Here is a 20,685-nt window from a genome sequence, read left to right as displayed (position 1 = left end):
GAGGGGAGGGGGAGGGAGAGAGGGAGAGGGAGAGGGGGAGGGAGGGAGAGAGGGAGGGGAGGGAGGGAGAGAGGGAGGGGAGAGAGAGAGGGAGGGAGGGAGAGAGGGAGGGGAGAGAGAGAGGGAGGGAGGGAGAGAGGGAGGGGAGAGAGAGAGGGAGGGAGGGAGAGAGGGAGGGGAGAGAGAGAGGGAGGGAGGGAGAGAGGGAGGGGAGAGAGAGAGGGAGGGGAGAGAGAGAGGGAGGGGAGGGGAGGGGAGGGAGAGAGGGAGGGATGGAGAGAGGGAGGGGAGGGGAGGGAGAGAGAGAGGGGAGGGGAGGGAGAGAGGGAGGGGAGAGAGAGAGGAGGGAGGGAGAGAGGGAGGGGAGGGGAGGGAGAGAGGGAGGGGAGAGAGAGAGGGAGGGATGGAGAGAGGGAGGGGAGGGGAGGGAGAGAGGGAGGGAGGGAGGAAGGTGAGGGGAGGGAGAGAGGGAGGGGAGGGGAGGGGAGGGAGAGAGGGAGGGGAGGGGAGGGGAGGGAGAGAGGGAGGGATGGAGAGAGGGAGGGGAGGGGAGGGAGAGAGGGAGGGGAGAGAGAGAGGGAGGGATGGAGAGAGGGAGGGGAGGGGAGGGGAGGGAGAGAGGGAGGGAGGGAGGAAGGTGAGGGGAGGGAGAGAGGGAGGGGAGGGGAGGGGAGGGAGAGAGGGAGGGGAGGGGAGGGGAGGGAGAGAGGGAGGGGAGGGGAGGGGAGGGGAGGGGGGGAGGGGAGGACAGAAAGCAAACATCAGAGCTGCAGCCCGCAGCGTCACCCACCACCACCACCGTATCGCTCGGACCGTAACCAGAGGGCACTCGGTCTACAACCCAACTCGGGGCCTTCCGCTTACACCGCCTGGGCTTTAGCAACACCCCCCCACCCACCCACCTCCAGCAAAACGGCACTAACCATTTGTCCCGCGTTAGAAGCCGCGTGTTACGCGCCCTTAGCTCTTTCCTACTTCCTCATTCTATTCCTTCCATCCTAAATTCTCCCAAACCTTCCTTCACCTTTTTTTTTTAAACTTCATTCCCTCTTTTCTAGTTTATTTCGTTATTCTCTCGCTTCCCCCCTCCTTGCTTTTCTTTCACCATCTCCCTCGTTCTCCTGTTCCCATTTCACGCAAATCCCACCCCCCCCCCCCCCAAGTCTCTGCTATTCTTTCTCTTCCCCTCATTCCCCCCATCTTGCTCCCTTGTTTCCATTTCTCTCAATTAGATTCCCTCGCACCTCTCCTTGATATTCTACTTCATCGTTTGATTTCCTGCATTTCATGCAATTGTCAGTGGTGGCTGTTTCTCTCAAATACCTGGATGATACCACCGCTCCTTAATAAATAATGATTGATATTGCCTGCTTGCTTGCTCCTCGCTTTTTTCTCTTATTTATTTAAAACGCGGGGTGTGGGCTTCGCCGATGAGGCCAGGCTTTACGGCCCACCCCTCTGCTGTCCTCGAACTCGATGGGCTGAACGGCCTGCTCCCATCTTCCTAACTGGGGCCGTTTCACAGTGGGGGAGGGGGGGGGGCGGGAAATGGCCTGCTCCTATCTTCCTAACTGGGGCCGTTTCAGAGAGAGGGGGAGGGGGTGTTTAAGAATCAGCCCCCCCCCCCCCCCCCCCCCCCCCCCCGGGTTGCTGTGGGGTCTGGAGTCACGTGTAGGCCAGACCGGGAGGAGGACGGCCGATTTCCTTCCCTAAAAAGTGAACCAGATGGGGTTTTTTTTTTTTAACGACGACTGATGATAGCTTCACAGTCACCGTCACTGAGACTGAGACGAGCTTTCATTTCAAATCCAGACTTCTGGTTGACTGAACTTAATTAATTGATTGAATTTAAATTCCACGGGCGGGATTTGAACCCGCGCGCTCAAGAGCATAAGCTTCGGTCTCTGGATCACTGGTGCAGTGTGCGCTGCCACAGTTCCACCACTGGAACTGGTCTCCTGGGGGAAAAGAGAAAAAAAAAGCACCTCCGGCAGTGCTGCACTCTCTCAGCATGTCTCTTTCCTCGTCCTCTTCCACTGCCGGCAGCTTTCCCGCCTCTTCTCCCAAGAAGGCCCTGCAGGAAGTGCGGTGGTGGGGGGGGAGGGATTCTTAAAGGGCCAGTCCACCCACCCACCCCACCCCGAGTGAATGCTCTTCTCTTTCACACGGCTCGACAGGCTAGCAGATCACATGGGGCACCGCAGCCTAGCCCTGACCCTATCAATGAGGCAACATAAAATAAAGGGAGAGCAGGAGTAGGGGGACCCGGTGCATATGCACATATATAATTGAAAGTGGCAGGACAGGTTGCGAGAGTGGTTAATAAAGCACACGGTATCCTGGGCTTTATTAATAGGGACACAGAGTACAAGAGCAAGGAGGTTAAACCTGTATACAACACCCCCAACTGGAGTATTGTGTCCAGTCCTGGGCACAGCACTGTACAGAGGATGCGAAGGCTTTGGGGAGAGAGAGCTTGAAAGATTCACGAGAATGTTCCAGGGATGAGGGACTTCAGTTCTGTGGATAGATTGGAGAAGTCAGGACTGTTCTCCTTGGGGAAGAAAAGGTTGAGAGGAGATTTGACAGAGGTGTTCAAAATCATGAGGGGGTCTGGGACAGGATAGATAGGGAGAAACTGTTCCCATTGGCGGAAGGATCGAGAACCAGAGGGACACTGGTTTAAGGTGATTGGCAAAAGAAGGGAGACGTGAGGGGAAACATTTTCACGCAGCGAGCGGTTAGGATCTGCCTGAGAGCGTGGGGGGAGGCAGGGTCAATCGAGGCTTTCCAAAGAGAATTGGATCTTTATCTGAAGGGGAAGGAGGTGCAGAATTAAGGGGGAGAAGACAGAGGAGTGGCACTAGGTATATTTCAGTAGGCTTCACCAGGTAGATTCAGAGAGTCAGCACAGTCAAGAGGGGCCAAGTTGCCTCCATCAGTGCTGTAACCGTTCTGCGATTGTGTATTTTTGCAGGGACATCCCAAAGCGCTTCGAACCTGAACTTCACCCTACGTAACAGTTTGCGAGTGACACGGCAATCTGTCTGGGTGACAGTCTTGGCAGAGCTCTCTCGTGGGTTTATCGGTGGTTGCTTTATATTCGTGACTCTTCGTCTTGGACTCACTGCACGAGGCACCATCTTCTCTGTCAGTGTTTTATGAATGACATTGTTAAGGTTTAAAGGCAATTATATTGTTAAACAGGTGATGAGTCATCGTACATCTACTAAACGGGGATAGCTGGGACACTGGTGTGCTGGGAGTGGTGTCGAGGGTGAACTAAGTCAACGAGCTCTCTACAGCAAAGCAAGCTGCTGCGTCAATAGTTTTAACTTCGACTGGCGTGAAACCGGTTATCATTCTCGACGTCAATCCAACAGAACTTCCAAGAGCTCCGTCAGGTCCCACCCCAACTTGTTATTTTTTGGTTAGTTCTGGCATGATCCTTGCAGTCCCTCCGTCCAGCTGACTCCATCCCTCTCCCTGGCTGCGGTCTGTCTACCAACTCTGCGCCACCTTTGACACCCCCCCACCCCCCCCTCCACCGGAGATGGGTTTCTGACCTCGTGATCGGGCTGTCACTAAGACCGCTCGTTTCCGGAGCTTTGTTCCCCCCACCCAACGCCCCCCCCGCCCCCACCGGTCTCCCACGCGCTCCGCTGACCCTCCTTCTGGTCGCCCCCTCGAAACCCAACCCCCCCCCACCCCCCAACACGGCCGAGAATTTAAAATTACTTTCAAAAATCGCGTCAGCGTCCAAAGTCACCTTGGTCATTTTTGGCCTCCTCTTTCGCTTGTGATTCAAGCACTCGCAGGCCAGCAAGCAAAGCTGCATCGGGACGTGCCCTGGGCAGGCTCCCGCCTTCCTGTCCAAGTGGTTCAGGCAGACCCTGGCGGCGATGCGCTGGTTTTGAGCGGCCACCGAAGAGGTCTGCGCCAGGCTTTCCGCGTCGGCGTCCTCGTCCTCCTCCTCGATGATATCTTTCTGTCGGCGAAGGCAAGAGTTGGGCAGTCCGTGTGCATCGTGACGTTTCCCTGAGCGACTCGAAAGCTGCCCGCCCACCCCCCCCTCCAACCGGGAGTCAAAGTGCAGACACCGTCACGGGGGCCACCGTGCCGAGCGTGACCTCCTAGTTCCGCAGCGAGTGCCGACCTGGAACCCGCCCGCCTGCGTTGAAGCTTTTTGCCTTGCACTCATCGGGACAGATGCAAGAATGCCAAATTTCAAAGGGAGCAAAAACTTATGCCGCATGGTGCTGATTGGTTGGCAAGTCGATCCTGATTGGTCGAGGTGTTGCCACGGAGAACGATTGTTCTCCCCCCCCACCCCGACCCAAGCTTCTGTTTTAATGCAAAGCAGGTGCAATGCCCGGGCATGCTCCTTTTTTTTTTTTAAAGAGGGCAGGGAACTGACTGGGTTGCTCAACAGTGAGCCGGCATGGGCTCGATGGGCCTAATGGCCTCCCCCTGTGCTGTTTCGACTCTGTTATGCGTGAGCCAAAAGCCCGTTCAACCGCGTCCAATCTGAGACTAAGCTGAAATGACCCACTTTCTACCTTCATGGTTGTTAACATTCATTAGTTGACTGTCAATGTCCTATCCTTCAGGCAGCAGCAGTAGGCAAATTGGCTCAGAATGCTATCCTTTATCATGAGAGGGGTTGAACATAAGAGTAAGGATGTTATGCTTCAGTTATACAGGGCATTGGTGAGATCGCATCTGGAATACTGTGTGCAGTTTTGGTCTCCTTATTTTAAGGAAGGGTGTAAATGCGTTGGAGGCGGTTCAGAGGAGGTTTACTAGATTGATACCTGGAACGAGCTGGTTGTCTGATGAGGGAAGGCTGGACAGACTGGGCTTGTTTCTACTGGAGTTTAGAAGAGTGACTGGGGTGGGGGGGGGGGGGGGGGGGTGGTGATTTGATTGAAGTGCACAAGATCCTGAACGGCCTTCATAAAGTGGACGTGGAAAGGATGTTTCCTCTTGTGGGTGAGTCCAGGATTAGGGGGGCACTTTCAAAACGAGGGGTCGCCCTTTTAGGACAGAGACAAGGAGAGATTATTTTTCACCTCAGAGGGTTGTGCGACTTTGGAACGTTCTGCCTCCAAAGTCGGTGGAGGCGGGGCGATTGAGTATTTTTTTCAAGACGGAGGTAGATAGATTCTTGTTGGGCAAGGGAATCAAAGGGTTGGATGGGAATGTGGAAATTGAAACACAAGATGATCAGCCACGATCTTATTGAATGGCGGAGCAGGCTCGAGGGGCCGAATGGCCTACTGCTGTCCCTATTTCTTATGTTCTTAAACGGGCGGTCAAGTGACCAGGCAGGGTTCTCCGCTAACTGTGCCACCCCCTTCCCACATCAAGAAGGGAGGAGGGCCTGGTGATGTTGCTCACTCACCAGGTATTTGGACTTGGCCGATCCTTCATTCTCCAGCGCTTTCCTTCCAGTTAGGATCTCCAACAAGACCTTGGGAAAGGGGGGAGACAGAGAGAGGGGGGTGACAGAGAGAGAGAGAGGGGGTGACAGAGAGAGAGAGAGAAGGGGTGACAGAGAGAGAGAGAGAAGGGGTGACAGAGAGAGAGAGAGAAGGGGTGACAGAGAGAGAGAGAGAAGGGGTGACAGAGAGAGAGAGGGGGTGACAGAGAGAAAGAGAGGGGGTTTGACAGAGAGAGAGGGGGTGACAGAGAGAGAGAGAGAGGGGGGGTGACAGAGAGAGAGAGAGAGAGAGAGGGGGTGACAGAGAGAGAGAGAGAGAGAGAGGGGGTGACAGAGAGAGAGAGAGAGAGAGGGGGTGACAGAGAGAGAGAGAGAGAGAGGGGGTGACAGAGAGAGAGAGAGGGGGTGACAGAGAGAGAGAGAGAGGGGTGACAGAGAGAGAGAGAGAGGGGTGACAGAGAGAGAGAGAGAGGGGGGTGACAGAGAGAGAGAGAGAGGGGGTGACAGAGAGAGAGAGGGGGTGACAGAGAGAGAGAGAGGGGGGGTGACAGAGAGAGAGAGAGAGAGAGGGGGTGACAGAGAGAGAGAGAGAGAGGGGGTGACAGAGAGAGAGAGAGAGAGGGGGTGACAGAGAGAGAGAGAGAGAGGGGGTGACAGAGAGAGAGAGAGAGAGAGAGGGGGTGACAGAGAGAGAGAGAGGGGGGTGACAGAGAGAGAGAGGGGGGTGACAGAGAGAGAGGGGGGTGAGAGAGAGAGAGAGAGAGAGGGGGGTGAGAGAGAGGGAGGGGGGGGGAGAGAGAGAGAGAGAGAGAAAATATCATACTGAAAGCAGTTGAACACCACTGGAACCCTCCCCCTCCTTCAGGCATCAGACTTCCACTGGGCTGCCCCGCGGTGATGCTTGGCTGGGGGCTGCAGGGGTTTGCCGTCGCCTTCCGCAGTACGGCTGACCAGGAAACTCTCCCGCTCTTGCCGCTGGCCCTCGGGACGTTACCAGAAGGAGTTACGAGCACAGCTTCCGTGGCCATCGAGTCCCGGAGTGGGATTTGAGCCGAGAGCTTCTGGGCCCCGGGGTTAGGGGCGCGATCCCAGCGCGCCGAAAAGGTCTCCGCACCACTGGAATACTACCGCTCCTCCAGCGACCTTTCACCGCCTCAGGACGCCCCGCAGCGTTTAAAAGCCAAGACACAAAAGGTACGAAGGAGGAGGCCATTCGGCCCCTCCAGTCTGCTCGCCATTCGACGAGACCACGGCCTCAATTCCGCCTCCCTGCCAACCCCGCCCCTACAGCCTCGTTCGCGAAGAATCCATCTACCTCTGCCTTAAAAAATACGCCTTGTCCCCGCCCCCCACCGCTCCCTGCAGAAGGGCCTTCCCAAAGATTCATGACCCTCGGTGGGGGGGGGGGGGGGAAGAAGAAAAAAATTCCACTGTCTTTAAAAGGTGGCCCCCCTTGTTCTGAAACTGTGCCCCTTGGTTCTCGTCTCTCCCACATCCTATCAGCATCCACCCTGTCAAGCACCACCACCACCCCCCACCCCCTACCCGCTCAGGTTCTTATATCGTTCAGGGAGATCACCTGATCAATCTTTTAAACTCTCATGGGTATCGGCCCAGCCTGTCTAACCTTTCCCCACCAGACAAACAACCCTCCCCCACGCCCGCCACAATCCCAGGGGCAAAGCGCCCTTTTTGACGCGCAGCCGGTGGGAAGCACAGCAGCCAACTGGCGCACAGCAAGCTCCCACAAACAGCCGAGCGGAAACAAAACAGAGCTTCAGCCTTGGTTAATGGTGCGCGGGGCGGAAAGGCTTCTGTGGGGCAACCTTCCCCTTTACCTGCTCTTCCGGAATAGTGCTTAGGGGGTGGGTGAGGGAACTTGTACGCCCAGCTGGGGAGCGACCTGGGTTCCTCGAGGCTGCATTGAAATGGCTGCATCTCCAACATGCTGCCTTCCTTCAGTAGGGCCGGTCGGATTGCGGGCTCAAAGTCTCTGCGGAAGAAACTTGGATGTGCAACCTTCTGGCTCAGGAGGGTGGGACTGGCACTCACCTACCGAACAACAAGTGACGCCCGGGGTCATGTTATCTGTGTAAGACTCTGCCCTGTCCCTGTCCCCCCCCCGCCCCCCCACCCCCCACCCAGCGATCGCCTGTATTACAACCCTTCTTGCTTGTCTCTCTTTCGTTGACGTGGAGGTGGTCAGTGCTCCTTGAAACACACCTCTTGTTCCAGCTGTGCCTCGAATACACCATCCTACACACAGCTCTAGCGCCCCCACAGATTGGAAGCCAAAACTGAAGCCCACCTTCAGACTACATCTGCAGCAATTCAACTTCTTGCTTTCATAGGCTGATTGAGTCAGATTATTCCGCTCGTCAGGTACAATGTTTCTCAATGTCCGAGTCAACTTGAAAATATCACAAGCCACCAACATCAAACACTCCCAGGACAGGTACAGCACGGGGTTAGATACAGAGTAAAGTTCCCTCTACACCGTCCCCGTCAAACACTCCCAGGACAGGTACAGCACGGGGTTAGATACAGAGTAAAGCTCCCTCTACACCGTCCCCATCAAACACTCCCAGGACAGGTACAGCACAGGGTTAGATACAGAGTAAAGCTCCCTCTACACTCTCCCCATCAAACACTCCCAGGACAGGTACAGCACGGGGTTAGATACAGAGTAAAGCTCCCTCTACACTGTCCCCATCAAACACTCCCAGGACAGGTACAGCACGGGGTTAGATACAGAGTAAAGCTCCCTCTACACCATTCCCATCAAACACTCCCAGGACAGGTACAGCACGGGGTTAGATACAGAGTAAAGCTCCCTCTACACCATTCCCATCAAACACTCCCAGGACAGGTACAGCACGGGGTTAGATACAGAGTAAAGCTCCCTCTACACCGTCCCCATCAAACACTCCCAGGACAGGTACAGCACGGGGTTAGACACAGAGTAAAGCTCCCTCTACACCATCCCCATCAAACACTCCCAGGACAGGGACAGCACAGGGTTAGATACAGAGTAAAGCTCTCTCTACACTGTCCCCATCAAACACTCCCAGGACAGGTACAGCACGGGGTTAGATACAGAGTAAAGCTCCCTCTACACCGTCCCCATCAAACACTCCCAGGACAGGTACAGCACGGGGTTAGATACAGAGTAAAGCTCCCTCTACACTGTCCCCATCAAACACTCCCAGGACAGGTACAGCATGGGGTTAGATACAAAGTAAAGCTCCCTCTACACCGTCCCCAACAAACACTCCCAGGACAGATAGAGTGGTAGAAAGTCCTGCACTCACCACTCCGAAGCTGTAGGTGTCGAGTTCCACAGTCAGCTGGCCGTTCATAATGTACTCGTCGGGAAGATATGCCAGTGTGCCCCGGAGTGTCTGTGTTCGTGCCACCGTACAGCTTCTGCCGGAGTTGTTGGAATATCGGCTAAAACGGGCAAGTCCAAAGTCTCCCAGCTTCGGAACAAAATTCTCATCCAGGAGGATATTGGAACTGGAATACGGAGGGACATTTGGAACGATGCATGACAACATAAATTTTTCACTTTCGTAGAAATTTCATTTCAAAACATCCATCCAAGGGGGATTACTGGACCTTGGTTTAAAGGGTCAACTACAAGATGCGGTGCTCCCTCAGCGCTGACCCTCCGACAGCGCGGCGCTCCCTCAGCGCTGACCCTCCGACAGCGCGGCGCTCCCTCAGCGCTGACCCTCCGACAGCGCGGCGCTCCCTCAGCGCTGACCCTCCGACAGCGCGGCGCTCCCTCAGCGCTGACCCTCCGACAGCGCGGCGCTCCCTCAGCGCTGACCCTCCGACAGCGCGGCGCTCCCTCAGCGCTGACCCTCCGACAGCGCGGCGCTCCCTCAGCGCTGACCCTCCGACAGCGCGGCGCTCCCTCAGCGCTGACCCTCCGACAGCGCGGCGCTCCCTCAGCGCTGACCCTCCGACAGCGCGGCGCTCCCTCAGCGCTGACCCTCCGACAGCGCGGCGCTCCCTCAGCGCTGACCCTCCGACAGCGCGGCGCTCCCTCAGCGCTGACCCTCCGACAGCGCGGCGCTCCCTCAGCGCTGACCCTCCGACAGCGCGGCGCTCCCTCAGCGCTGACCCTCCGACAGCGCGGCGCTCCCTCAGCGCTGACCCTCCGACAGCGCGGCGCTCCCTCAGCGCTGACCCTCCGACAGCGCGGCGCTCCCTCAGCGCTGACCCTCCGACAGCGTGGCGCTCCCTCAGCGCTGACCCTCCGACAGCGCGGCGCTCCCTCAGCGCTGACCCTCCGACAGCGCGGTGCTCCCTCAGCGCTGACCCTCCGACAGCGCAGCACTCCCACAGCACTGACCCTACCTCAGTGCGGCACTCCCTCAGTACTGACCCTCCGACAATGCGGCGCTCCCTCAGCCCTGGCCCTCCGACAGTGCGGCGCTCCTTCAGCACTGACCTTCCGACCGTGCGCGCTCCCTCAGCCCTGACCCTCCGCCAGCGCGGCGCTCCCTCAGCACTGACCCTCCGACAGCACGGCGCTCCCTCAGCACTGACCCTCCGACAGCACGGCGCTCCCTCAGCACTGACCCTCCGACAGCGCAGCACTCCCTCAGCACTGACCCTCCGACAGCGCGGCTCTTCCTCCACACTGACCCTCCGACAGCGCGGCGCTCCCTCAGCACTGACCCTCCGACAGCGCAGCGCTCCCTCAGCACTGACCCTCCGACAGCGCGGCGCTCCCTCAGCACTGACCCTCCGACCGTGCGGCGCTCCCTCAGCACTGACCCTCCGACCGTGCGGCGCTTCCTCATCTAAAGAGCAACTGGCAGATGAATGCTTTGGGAGAACTTGCCAAGTGACAGTCTCTTACCTCTTCACATCTCCATGTATTAGGCTGGGGTTGCTCGAGTGGAGGAACTGTACCGCACGCGCTGCTCCCAACGCCACATCAAGGCGTCTCAGCCAGGAGAGTGGAGAGCTGCTGCCCTGGAGGAGGAAATGGAGGGAAAGTGAAGCAAAAAAAAAAGAAAGGCAGCAAAGGATCACCATTAATTTGGTCAACATCCCATGCGTCTAATATAGTAAAATTGTCCCAGGGTGCTTCACAGTGGGACTGGAAGAGTGAGGAACACAGGAACTAGGAGTAGAGATGGGATTGGGAGACCGAAGGGGTAGTTGGTGATGCTGTTGGCATTACATGGTGGCAGCGAGGGGGTCGAGACCCCTGGTAAAACGGGCTCTCCCTCTGAAACACGCAGATTTGTTGGTTTTTCCCCTCCCTTACCCCAGGGGTGCGCACATCCCGTTTGGGTGACGAAACTGCACACCCCCTGGAAGTGGAATACATCGGATCCGAGAGAGGGGAGGGGGGCTTCGCTGGGCCCCGAGCAGCTCCCAGCGCCCAAAGAGTTCTCGGCTGCCCAGCGGGAATCATGGAGTCGGCAGCGGAAATTCCAAACCACTTTCCCCTCCCTAACCCGGGGTGGAGGTGGAGAGCAGGGAGGGAGATAGTCCAGCCATCGCAAGCCTATTCATTCTGTGCAGGCTGTGGACAACAGCTGCTGATTCATTTGGGCCCTATAAATAGACAGAAACTGAAACTGTGGCTATCGTGGTCAGGAGATGCAGGCTTGTTATATGTAACTTTGTATATAAATATCAAAGTGTGTAAAGATTGGCTCCGGTTCTATCCTCCACCAACTGGCTTCTCTGGGCTATAACAAGGCCCACCTCTGGGCTATAACAAGGCCTATCTCTGTTGCAGTAGGGAACGAACTGGCACATTCCTGCTCCGTAAGGCACTGAAATGTAGAGGCTTCACCGCAGCTGGAGAGCTGAGTGGGAGTGTTTCCTCACGTTATGTCTGGTTCTTTCACCAGTTAACCGTAAATCTGCGCCCTCTGGTTACTGACCTTCCCCTCCATTTATTTACTCTGTCAAAATTCCTCGTGATTTTGGACACCTTGATTAAATCCGCCTCCACCACCCCCCTTAACCTTCCCTGCTCCAAGGAGAGCAATCCCAGCCTCTCCAGGCCCTCCGCATTAACTGTAGTCCCCTCACCCCTGGAACCGTTCCGGTTAAATCTCCCCGGTTTCTGCAAAACCAGCTACGGTTGACTGGACTCCGTGTCTGGAAGGCCAAGAAGGGTCCCTCTGCCACCTCCCTCCCCCGCCCCCGACCCCAACCCCATCATGTTTCCTCATCTCTCAAATGGCCAGTGTTCCGGGGTTCGGAGCGGGGTGGACAAAGGAAACGCTTCAAAAACAGTCTCCTTGGCGGAATGGACATCAATGGCTGGGGGGGGGGACACTTGCTACCAAATCGGTCAAAATGGTGATAACGTGTCCATCAAGCTGCATCACGCTTTGAGTCACAACGTCTTAAATGACGAGGCAGAGCAGCGGCAGAGAAGGCAAGGAAAGGAAGCATATCCTGCACTCCGGATCCCACCACCCTGTGGGACATCCAGCTCCACCTGCTTAAAGAACTGTGGGTCAAGAATCGGCCGGTTCAGTCACATTGAAACCCACGGCCCGGAACCCGCTACCCTGATGAGACGTTATTCTCGAATCGAGGGACCAGCGGACGAGGGCACACACCCATACCATCTCAAGCACGGTGCGCAGACCTCTACTAAGCCAGGAGGTCAAGGGCAGCTGAGACATGGGAGCCTGCAAGCTCCCCTCCGAGCCCCACACACACCACCTTCCAAAACCACGGCCATTTCCATCCCGAAGGACGAGGTCAGCAGACACACGGGGAACACCACCACCTGGAAGTTCGCCCTCCGAGCCCCACACACCATCCCGACTTGGAAGTATATCGGCCGTTCCTTCACTGTCGCTGGATCAAAATCCTGGAACTCCCTCCCTAACAGCACGGTGGGTGTACCTACACCACACAGACTGCAGCGGCTCAAGGAGGCAGCTCACCCACCACCTTCTCAAGGGAAACTAAGGATGAGCAATAAATGCTGGCCTAGCCAGAGGTGCCCACGTTCCGTGAACAAATTAAATAAAAATATGTGGCCATAATACTTCAGCTGGGACCTAATCGATTTTTCTTTTGTAAAAAGGTAGAGCATAACTTTACAGTTGTACTCCGCGCCTCTCTTTCCAAAGCGATCAGTACACTCGATACCTGACACTGAAGACGATCTTGCAGCGATCCATTTGGCATGTAAACATACACCAGGCAATAAATGCCACCCTCCACGCAGCAACCGGCCAAATCCACGATGTTTGGGTGTCGGTACCTCAAGGACAAAGAGAAAGGAGGGGGTCAGGTCTAAGCATCGCTTTTTTTTTAATTATTCGTTCGTGGGATATGGGCATTGCTGGCTAGGCCAGCATTTGTTGCCCATCCCTATTTGCCCTTGTTCAGAGGGGCAGTTAAGAGTCAACCACACGGCTGTGGGGTCTGGAGTCACGTGTAGGCCAGACCGGGTAAGGACGGCAGATTTCCCTCCCTGAAGGGACATTAGTGAACCAGATGGGCTTTGTTTACAACAATCGGCAATGGCTTCATGATCATCATCAGACTTATAATTCAACATTTTTACGGAATTCAGATTTTACCAGCTGCAGTGGTGGGATTCGAACTCGCGTCCCCAGAGCGTTACCCCGGGCCTCTGGATGTAATAATCAGTGACAATACCGTGATGCCACTGCCTCCCCTCCAATAAGCAAAAGGCGCAGAATAGCCGTGTGAAAGGCTCACTCACTGATAATGTTTCTCCAGTTCGGTTTGAAAACTCTCCTTCACCGTCTCCCAATCCAAATCAGATTCCTACAGCAGGAGGAGTGGTGGGGACAAGGGAAGAGAAGGGAGAGAGCGAGAGGGGAGAGAGAAGCAGCAAAAATTAGCATTGGCCAGCCTTGCACTTGCCTGGCGCCATATACATGGGCCCACTTTACACTGCAACCTACTGCCACACTGTTAAGAATCACAGAACAGCTCGTTTGGGTGTACGAGACTTGAGTATTGCTGAAAGAAAGAGAGATATGCTGTCAAAGCTTTTCATCTTGCACTCATCAGGACACATTTGCAAGAATACTGATTGTTAAGGGAACAACTATTTGTACTACATGAGAAGAGTGTGCTGATTGGTGGGCAAGTGGGCTCTGATTGGTGGAGGTGTTGCCATGGAGAATGCACCAGGAAACAGTTAACTGCCAAGTTCTTGATTGAATTCAAAGCAGAAAGGTTGATTCTGATTGGTCAAGGCATCTCCCTGGGGAATGAACCAAGGAATGGCTGTACTCCCCCCATCCCAGCTTTTGTTTAGTTGAAAAAGACACAATGCGTGAACGTGCTCTGCCTGTGGAGGACGGGGCCTTGTGTATGAATATATGAAGCTTCTAGCACATGTAAATGAGCCACATTGCGAGCCTGACTGACAATCTTAAATTGGTTGTCAGTGTAATTCTTAGCACAATCAGGATTTTTTTTTTTTTTAAATTATTCATTCACGGGATGTGGGCTTTGCTGGCTGGGCCAGCATTTATTGTCCATCCCTAGTTGCCCCTGAGATGGTGGTGGTGAACTACCTTCTTTAACCGCTGCAGTCCGTGTGGTGTAGGTACACCCGCACTGCTGTTAAGAAGGGAGTTCCAGGATTTTGACCCAGTGGCAGTGAAGGAACGGCGATATATTTCCAAGTCAGGATGGTGAGTGACTCGGAGGGGAACTTCCAGGTGGTGGTGTTCCCACTTGTCTGCTAACCTTGTCCTTCTAGATGGTAGTGGTCATGGGTTTGGAAGGTGCTGTCTAAGGAGCCTTGGTGAATTCCTGCAGTGCATCTCGTAGATGGCAGACACTGCTGCTATTGTGTGCCAGTGGTGGAGGGAGTGAATGTTGGTGGATGATAGTGTTTGATATGATCAGTCAGTCATTGGGGTGTACAGCCTACATACAAAGAACTGTTACAGTGCATAAGGAGGTCACTCAGCTCCATCAAGTCCATGCCTGCTTTCAGCACGAACATTTTAGCTATCCCGCCATTAGCTATAGTGTGAGCAAAACCTGTTTACATAGCAAGTTCCCCACTAGGATTGACCACACAGGGGTTCGCAGCATTGGCTGAGGAAGCAACCGGAATTACCAGGAACAAGTCACCCAGCAACAGAAAAATACACTTACTTCTTTCAATCTTTTAACAGCATACTTGGTGTGGCGCATCAACGCACGGTACACACAGCCAAAGCCCCCTTCGCCAAGCTTCTGGCTCTCCGCAAAGTTGTAGGTTCCCGTTTTGAGCTCGTGTAGTGGCCAGTAAAACAGGAGCCTGTCCACTGATGGCGAGGACACTGGACATGATAAGGCAGGCGCCTGGGAGAGAGAGAGGCAGAGAGAGAGAGAGAGAGAGAGGCAGAGAGAGAGAGGGAGAGAGAGGCAGAGAGAGAGAGAGGCAGAGAGAGAGAGAGAAAGAGAGAGAGAGAGAAAGAGAGAGAGAGAGAAAGAGAGAGACGCAGAGAGAGAGAGAGGCAGAGAGAGAGAGAGGCAGAGAGAGAGAGAGGCAGAGAGAGAGAGAGAGGCAGAGAGAGAGAGAGAGAGGCAGAGAGAGAGAGAGAGAGAGAGAGAGAGAAGAAAATACAAAGGGAATGGACACATTTACCAGAATGCACACATAATCTCCTTAGAAAAATGCCCATGGTAATGCAGAGTACACAATGTATTAAGGACAGGAACATACCACATAACTCAATGTAGTTTACTCCTTTAAGACTAAGTGCATTCGGAGGCAGCAGATATTCTGACTCCAGTGAAGTGTGTTCTTGGAGAGTGCCTCTCGTTTTTTTATATAAACAGAAAGTTGACTGTGGCAAAGCAGCATGCTTCACACATACTTCAGTTTCCAAAAAAAAGAAAACAACTTACATTTAAATAGCGCCTTTAATGTAACGAGACACCTACAAAGTGCTTCACAAGAGTATTATATAACCAAGTGGAGTTATTAGCTCAGATGACCAACGGTTTGGTCAAAGGGGTAGGTCTTAGGGAGTTTCTTAAAGCGAGGTTTAGAGGTGGCGAGGTTGAGGGAGGGAATTCCAGAGCTTAGGGCCCCCCCCCCCCGCAGGTAGCTGAAGGCACGGCCGCCAATGGTGGAGCGATGGGAATTGGGGGGGCGGGGGATGCTCAAGGGACCAGAATTAGGGGAACGCAGAGATCTCGCAGGGTTCCGCGAGCCTGAAGGAGATTACAGAGACAGGGAGGGCAGAGGAAACTAAAGGATTTGAGAACATGGATGAGAATTTGAAAGTCCAGACGTTGCTCGACTGGGAGCCGGATTAGCTCAGTGAGCACGGTGGTGGGGGAGGGGGGTGGGGGTGGGGTGGCGATGGGGGAGAATCGGACTCGGTGCGAGTTAGGAGACAAGGCCATGCAAAGTTTTGGATGACCAGAGGTTTATGGGGGGTGTAGTCAGGCTACTTCCCGGAGGTGGAAACAGGTCTTAGTGACGGCGCGGATAGGAGGTCGGAAGCTCCACCCCTCAGTGGGGGTCACAAGACAAGATTGGGGGTGGGGGGGGGGGGGGGGGGGGGGGGGGTCACGGGCTTGGAGACAGCAACAGCTGCCACGGAGCTCCGGCTCAATGCTAACAGCTGAGGTCCCTTTAAACGCTCGTGATCTTATATAATGGAAGGCATGGCCTAAACGGGTGCATCATTCTCCAGCAGGTTTCTGCCCCCCACCCCACCACCCCCCCCACATTTTCTCAGAGAGCCAGCGCAGACATGACCGGCCGAACGGCCTCCTCCTGTGCTCTCGTCACTCTTGTGACTTTTAAAAGGTTTTCCTTACCTTGCTCAAACTGTCCGTGCTACTGAAACTCGAGCTGCTGTCGTCTGTAAACATGCTGCGGGGAGGAGTGGGTGGACGCGGTAACACAGGCTTAGGCACTGAAGCGAAGGGAGAAAGGAACATATATATATATATAAAAAAAAAGAGGATCACGCAAGGGTCAATCATGTGGCACTTCCACCTCCATACGGTTTTAACCCTCCAAGACTTGTCGCAACCATCTGTCTCGAGAGGCCAGGGTTAAAAAGCTGGCGTCACCATCACCCCCACTACTGACATCCTGGGGGCTACCATTGACCAGAAGCTGAACTGGGACCAGCCATATAACCACTGTGGCTACAAGAGCAGGTCAGAGGCTGGGAATCCTGCGGTGTGTAACTCACCTCCTGACTCCCCCAAAGCCTGTCCACCATCTACAAGGCACAAGTCAGGAGTGTGATGGGGATACTCCCCACTTGCCTGGATGAGTGCGCCTCCCACAACACTCGAGAAGCTCGACACCGTCCAGGACAAAGCAGGCCCCGCTTGATCGGCACCCCATCCACAAACATTCACTCCCTCCGCCACTGACGCACAGAGGCAGCAGTGTGTGTGTGTGTACCATCTACAAGATGCACTGCAGCAACTCGCCAAGGCTCCTTCGACAGCGCCGCCCAAACCAACAACCTCTTCCCTCTAGAAGGACAAGGGCATGGGGGAACACCACCACCTGCAAGTTCCCCTCCGAGCCACTCACCATCCCGACTTGGAAATATATCGGTCGTTCCTTCACTGTCGCTGGGCCAAAATCCTGGAACTCCCTCCCTAACAGCGCGGTGGATGTACCTACACCACACGGACACAATCCTGGAACTCCCTCCCTAACAGCACGGCGGGTGTACCTACACCATACGGGGACTGCAGCGGCTCAAGAACGCGGCTCACCCCCCCCCACCTTCCCAAGGTTGCAATTAGGGATGGGCAACAAACGCTGGGCCCGGCCGACAAGGCCCACATCCCGTGAAAGAATTATTTTTTAAAGAACGCGCGAGGCGGGACTTCAGCGTCGGTGGGTTAAGCCGGCGGCGAGGCACGAGGCGGCTGAGCCTGTTCGGGTTCTCGCATGCTGAAGGGTGGCTGGATCGCGCTGGGGAGCTGGGCCTTCGAGCTGGTTTTCCCCCCACTCTTTAGCACCAGGCTGCCATCCCCACCCATCCACGCCACCCCCCACCGCTGCCACTGAGGGTCCTGCGACCACAACATCCGCTACTCACGGGGCCAGTCGACATTCAGCGTTTCCTGCTCACTCGGCTTCCAGCTGCGGCTCTTCACCGAGGTCGACCAGGTGGACGGCGGTGGCAGCAGCGGCTGCGGCTGGGGGTCCGGCGGGGTCTCTGGCGGAGGCAGGCAGACGTACCGACTCATTCTGGGGGGCACCACGATGGGGAGCGGCGGGTGGATCGTCGGCCTCCCTGGAGGAGCACACACCAGCACAGGTCCAGTCACAAGGCCAATACAACAGCAACAACAACTTACATTTCTATGGCGCCTTCAACACAACGAAACGTCCCAAGGCGTTTCATGGAGGGTGGGGGGGAGGGGGGAGCCTTGCAAAACATCGCGGCCGCCGCCACGAGAGGAGACATTAAGGGCGGGGTGACCAAAAGCTTGGTCCAAGAGGTCGGTTTTTAAGGAGCGTCTTAAAGGAGGGAGGCGAGATAGAAAGGCGGCAATGCGTTGGGATGCTGCGGTTTCTCTCCATCGACCCGACTGACCCCTTTAATCGTGTCAAGCAGCTCAATTATAGGCGCTAAAAGCTGAATAATTGAAGGGTAGGTTTTGTTCCCCACCCCCCAACGCCCCCCCCCCGCCCCGACATAGGGCTAGCACAGAAATGATGGGCCAAACAGCCTCATTCGGCACTGTTTCATTCCATGATTCTATAACATTACACTTGCGTGCCCGCCCTCCCCTCGCCCAGCACACCCCCACCCCCCCACCACCCACCCCCCACCACCCCCCCCCCCCACCCCCCACCACCCCCCCCCCACCACCACCACCACCACAACTACAGGGTGCGTGCGCCCGCCCCCTCGCCTAGCACATACACACCCTGTAGTTGTGGCTATATATCTGCTCGTCCAACATCATTCCCATCAGGGCAGACTTGGTTTTGCAGGGGGCGGGGGGAGTTTTGGGATTTTTCCCACAGATTCCTTTGCTAAGCACCAAACTAACAACTCCTTGCGTTCTAAGTGGACAAAGTCGGGAAGTGGTTCCAGCTTGTACCCTCCCCTCACCCCCAAGGCTGTTGTTCTCATTCCCTCGCACTCAGCCCACCCACCTCCCCAAAAACAGCTATCAAACTCAGCCCTCGGCAAGTTTTGCCCCATTAAGAGGCCGCACGGGCATGCAAATCGTTGCTCTTGCAGTGGTCTTAGAACCATAGAAAAGTCACAGCACAGAAGAAGGCCACTCGGCCCATCTTGTCCATGCCAGCCCGAGGACACCCAGGTGCCCTTTCTCATCCCACCTTCCTGCACCCGGCCCATAGCCCTCCAGCTTACAGTACTTCAGGTGCAGAGCCAGGTACTTTTTTTTTTAAAAAAGGAGTTTAGAGTTTCTGCCTCTACCACCAACTTGGGCAGTGAATTCCAGACACCCACTACCCTCTGCGTAAAAAAGTTCTGCCTCATGTCTCCCCTACACCTTCTGCCACTTATCTTCAATCTATGTCCCCTGGTTCTAGAATTCTCCACCAAGGGAAACAATTTTATCCTGTCCACTCTATCTATTCCCCTCATAATTTTGTACACCTCAATCGAGTCACCTCTCAGCCTTCTTTGTTCTAAGGAAAATAACCCCAACCTATCCAATCTCTCCTCGTAGCTACACTTTTCTAACCCTGGCACAACATTCTTGTAAACCCCCTCTGCACCCTCTCCAGAGCTACTACATTGTTCCTGTAATGCGGTGACCAGAACTGCGCACAATACTCCAGCCTTCTGTTGCTTCACTCCACCGGATGAGCGCCGCAGGAACGAGGGTCTTGGAGTGCCCACCACACGACGGACAACGCGCACCACTGCACGGCGCTGAGCTCAGCTGAGGCACCATCATTCTCACACCACAGCTCACCCCCACCCCAGAGTCAACCCACCCCAGAGTCAAACTCATGGAGCCAACAGTTGGAAGGAGATGGAGACTGCCAAGGTGAGGGTCAGGAGATTGGGAGGGGTAGTGCGAGAATAACCTGACTGTGGGTGACCCCCCTTATACCTAGAAGGACTAGGACAGCAGACGCGTGGGATCACCACCACCTGATAGATAGAACATGATTCATGATGTGAATAATTGTGAAGTTATCCACATGAGAGAGAGAGAGATAATTGTGAAGAAAGGCAAAGTAGAGAGAAAGAGAAGGCTGAAAAAAAACCCAGGGTGGCAGAGTATTGCTTAGACGAGAGAGAGACTGGGAGGCAAGTGGAAAGGGTGTGAGGACGAGACACTGAAAGAGAGAAGCAGGAGAAGAAGAGAGAAGGGAAGTGGGTGGGAGCTAGGGACAGGGGAGGAGTACAGGGAAGAGATGAACAGGATTGTGAGAGCCCGGGAGAGACCGAGACCCTGGAGAGGAGGGGACAGAAGAGTAGAAAGAAGAGAAGACAGGAGAGAGGGAGAAGAGGAGAGAGTGACAGCTAGAACAGGGAGGCTGGATTGCTGGGAGAGCTGGGGAGCGTCAGGGAAGAGAAGAGAGATTCAGGGAAGAAGAGAAGGAGACAGGGAGAGAGAGAGGGGAGACAGGGAGAGGAGAAGAGAAAGGGAGAGTGAGAACTGAAGACAGAGACAGGGAAGGAGACAAGACAGGAGGGCTGAGACAGGGAGAAGTCTTCACTGGGAGAAGGTGAGTCAGGGAATAGACACCCCAGGGAGAGGAGGACAGGGAGGAGTGAGACGGGCGAGACCGACGGGAGAAAGGAAGGGAGACGAGAGAGACAGGGAGGGAAGAGCAGGGCGGGGTACAGGGAGAGAAGAACGGGACAGGACTCAGGGCCGAAGGACAGGGAGAGAGGAGCAGGGAGGAGAGAGACGGGAGAGGAGAGAGACAAGAAGAAAAATTGGGGGGGAGACTCGGAGAGAGAGAGACAAAAAGATCGGGCTCGCTGACAGGGACTCAAACACTCCTGGCTTCTCAGGGCGTTTAGAATTTGAGGGTGCCGGGAGGGAGGAGTCTGGGTGACGGGAGACAGGGAGTGACGACACAGGGCGAGAGCGAGACAGGATATATATATATATATATAGAGGATAGGGGGGAGGGAGACAGGGAGGGGGAGACAGGAAAGGGAATGGGACAGAGGGAAGGGGAGAGAGGGAGAGAGGGAGACAGGGAGTAGGGAGAGAGTGAGGGAGCAGGGAGAAGGGAAAGGGAAGCGGGAGACAGGAAGAGGGAGAGAGGC

General features: G+C 55.3%; 1 protein-coding gene across 1 annotated transcript in view; it reads right to left on the bottom strand.

The window, feature by feature from the left end:
• Window positions 1-20,685, bottom strand: part of irak1 (interleukin-1 receptor-associated kinase 1) — a 109,378-nt gene that overhangs the window by 35,973 nt on the left and 52,720 nt on the right. Inside the window, exons 3-11 of the mRNA XM_041179609.1 lie at window positions 17,506-17,703; window positions 16,253-16,350; window positions 14,591-14,779; window positions 13,173-13,237; window positions 12,590-12,704; window positions 10,317-10,432; window positions 8,755-8,959; window positions 5,405-5,473; window positions 3,770-3,988 (exon numbers count right to left, since the gene is read on the bottom strand). Coding sequence (XP_041035543.1) covers window positions 3,770-3,988; window positions 5,405-5,473; window positions 8,755-8,959; window positions 10,317-10,432; window positions 12,590-12,704; window positions 13,173-13,237; window positions 14,591-14,779; window positions 16,253-16,350; window positions 17,506-17,703 — 1,274 coding nt within the window. The remainder of the gene's footprint in view (window positions 1-3,769; window positions 3,989-5,404; window positions 5,474-8,754; window positions 8,960-10,316; window positions 10,433-12,589; window positions 12,705-13,172; window positions 13,238-14,590; window positions 14,780-16,252; window positions 16,351-17,505; window positions 17,704-20,685) is intronic.

Source organism: Carcharodon carcharias, chromosome 35 (genome assembly GCF_017639515.1).
Source record: "Carcharodon carcharias isolate sCarCar2 chromosome 35, sCarCar2.pri, whole genome shotgun sequence".
NCBI lineage: Eukaryota > Metazoa > Chordata > Chondrichthyes > Lamniformes > Lamnidae > Carcharodon > Carcharodon carcharias.
This window is presented reverse-complemented; position numbering and strand designations above follow the sequence as displayed.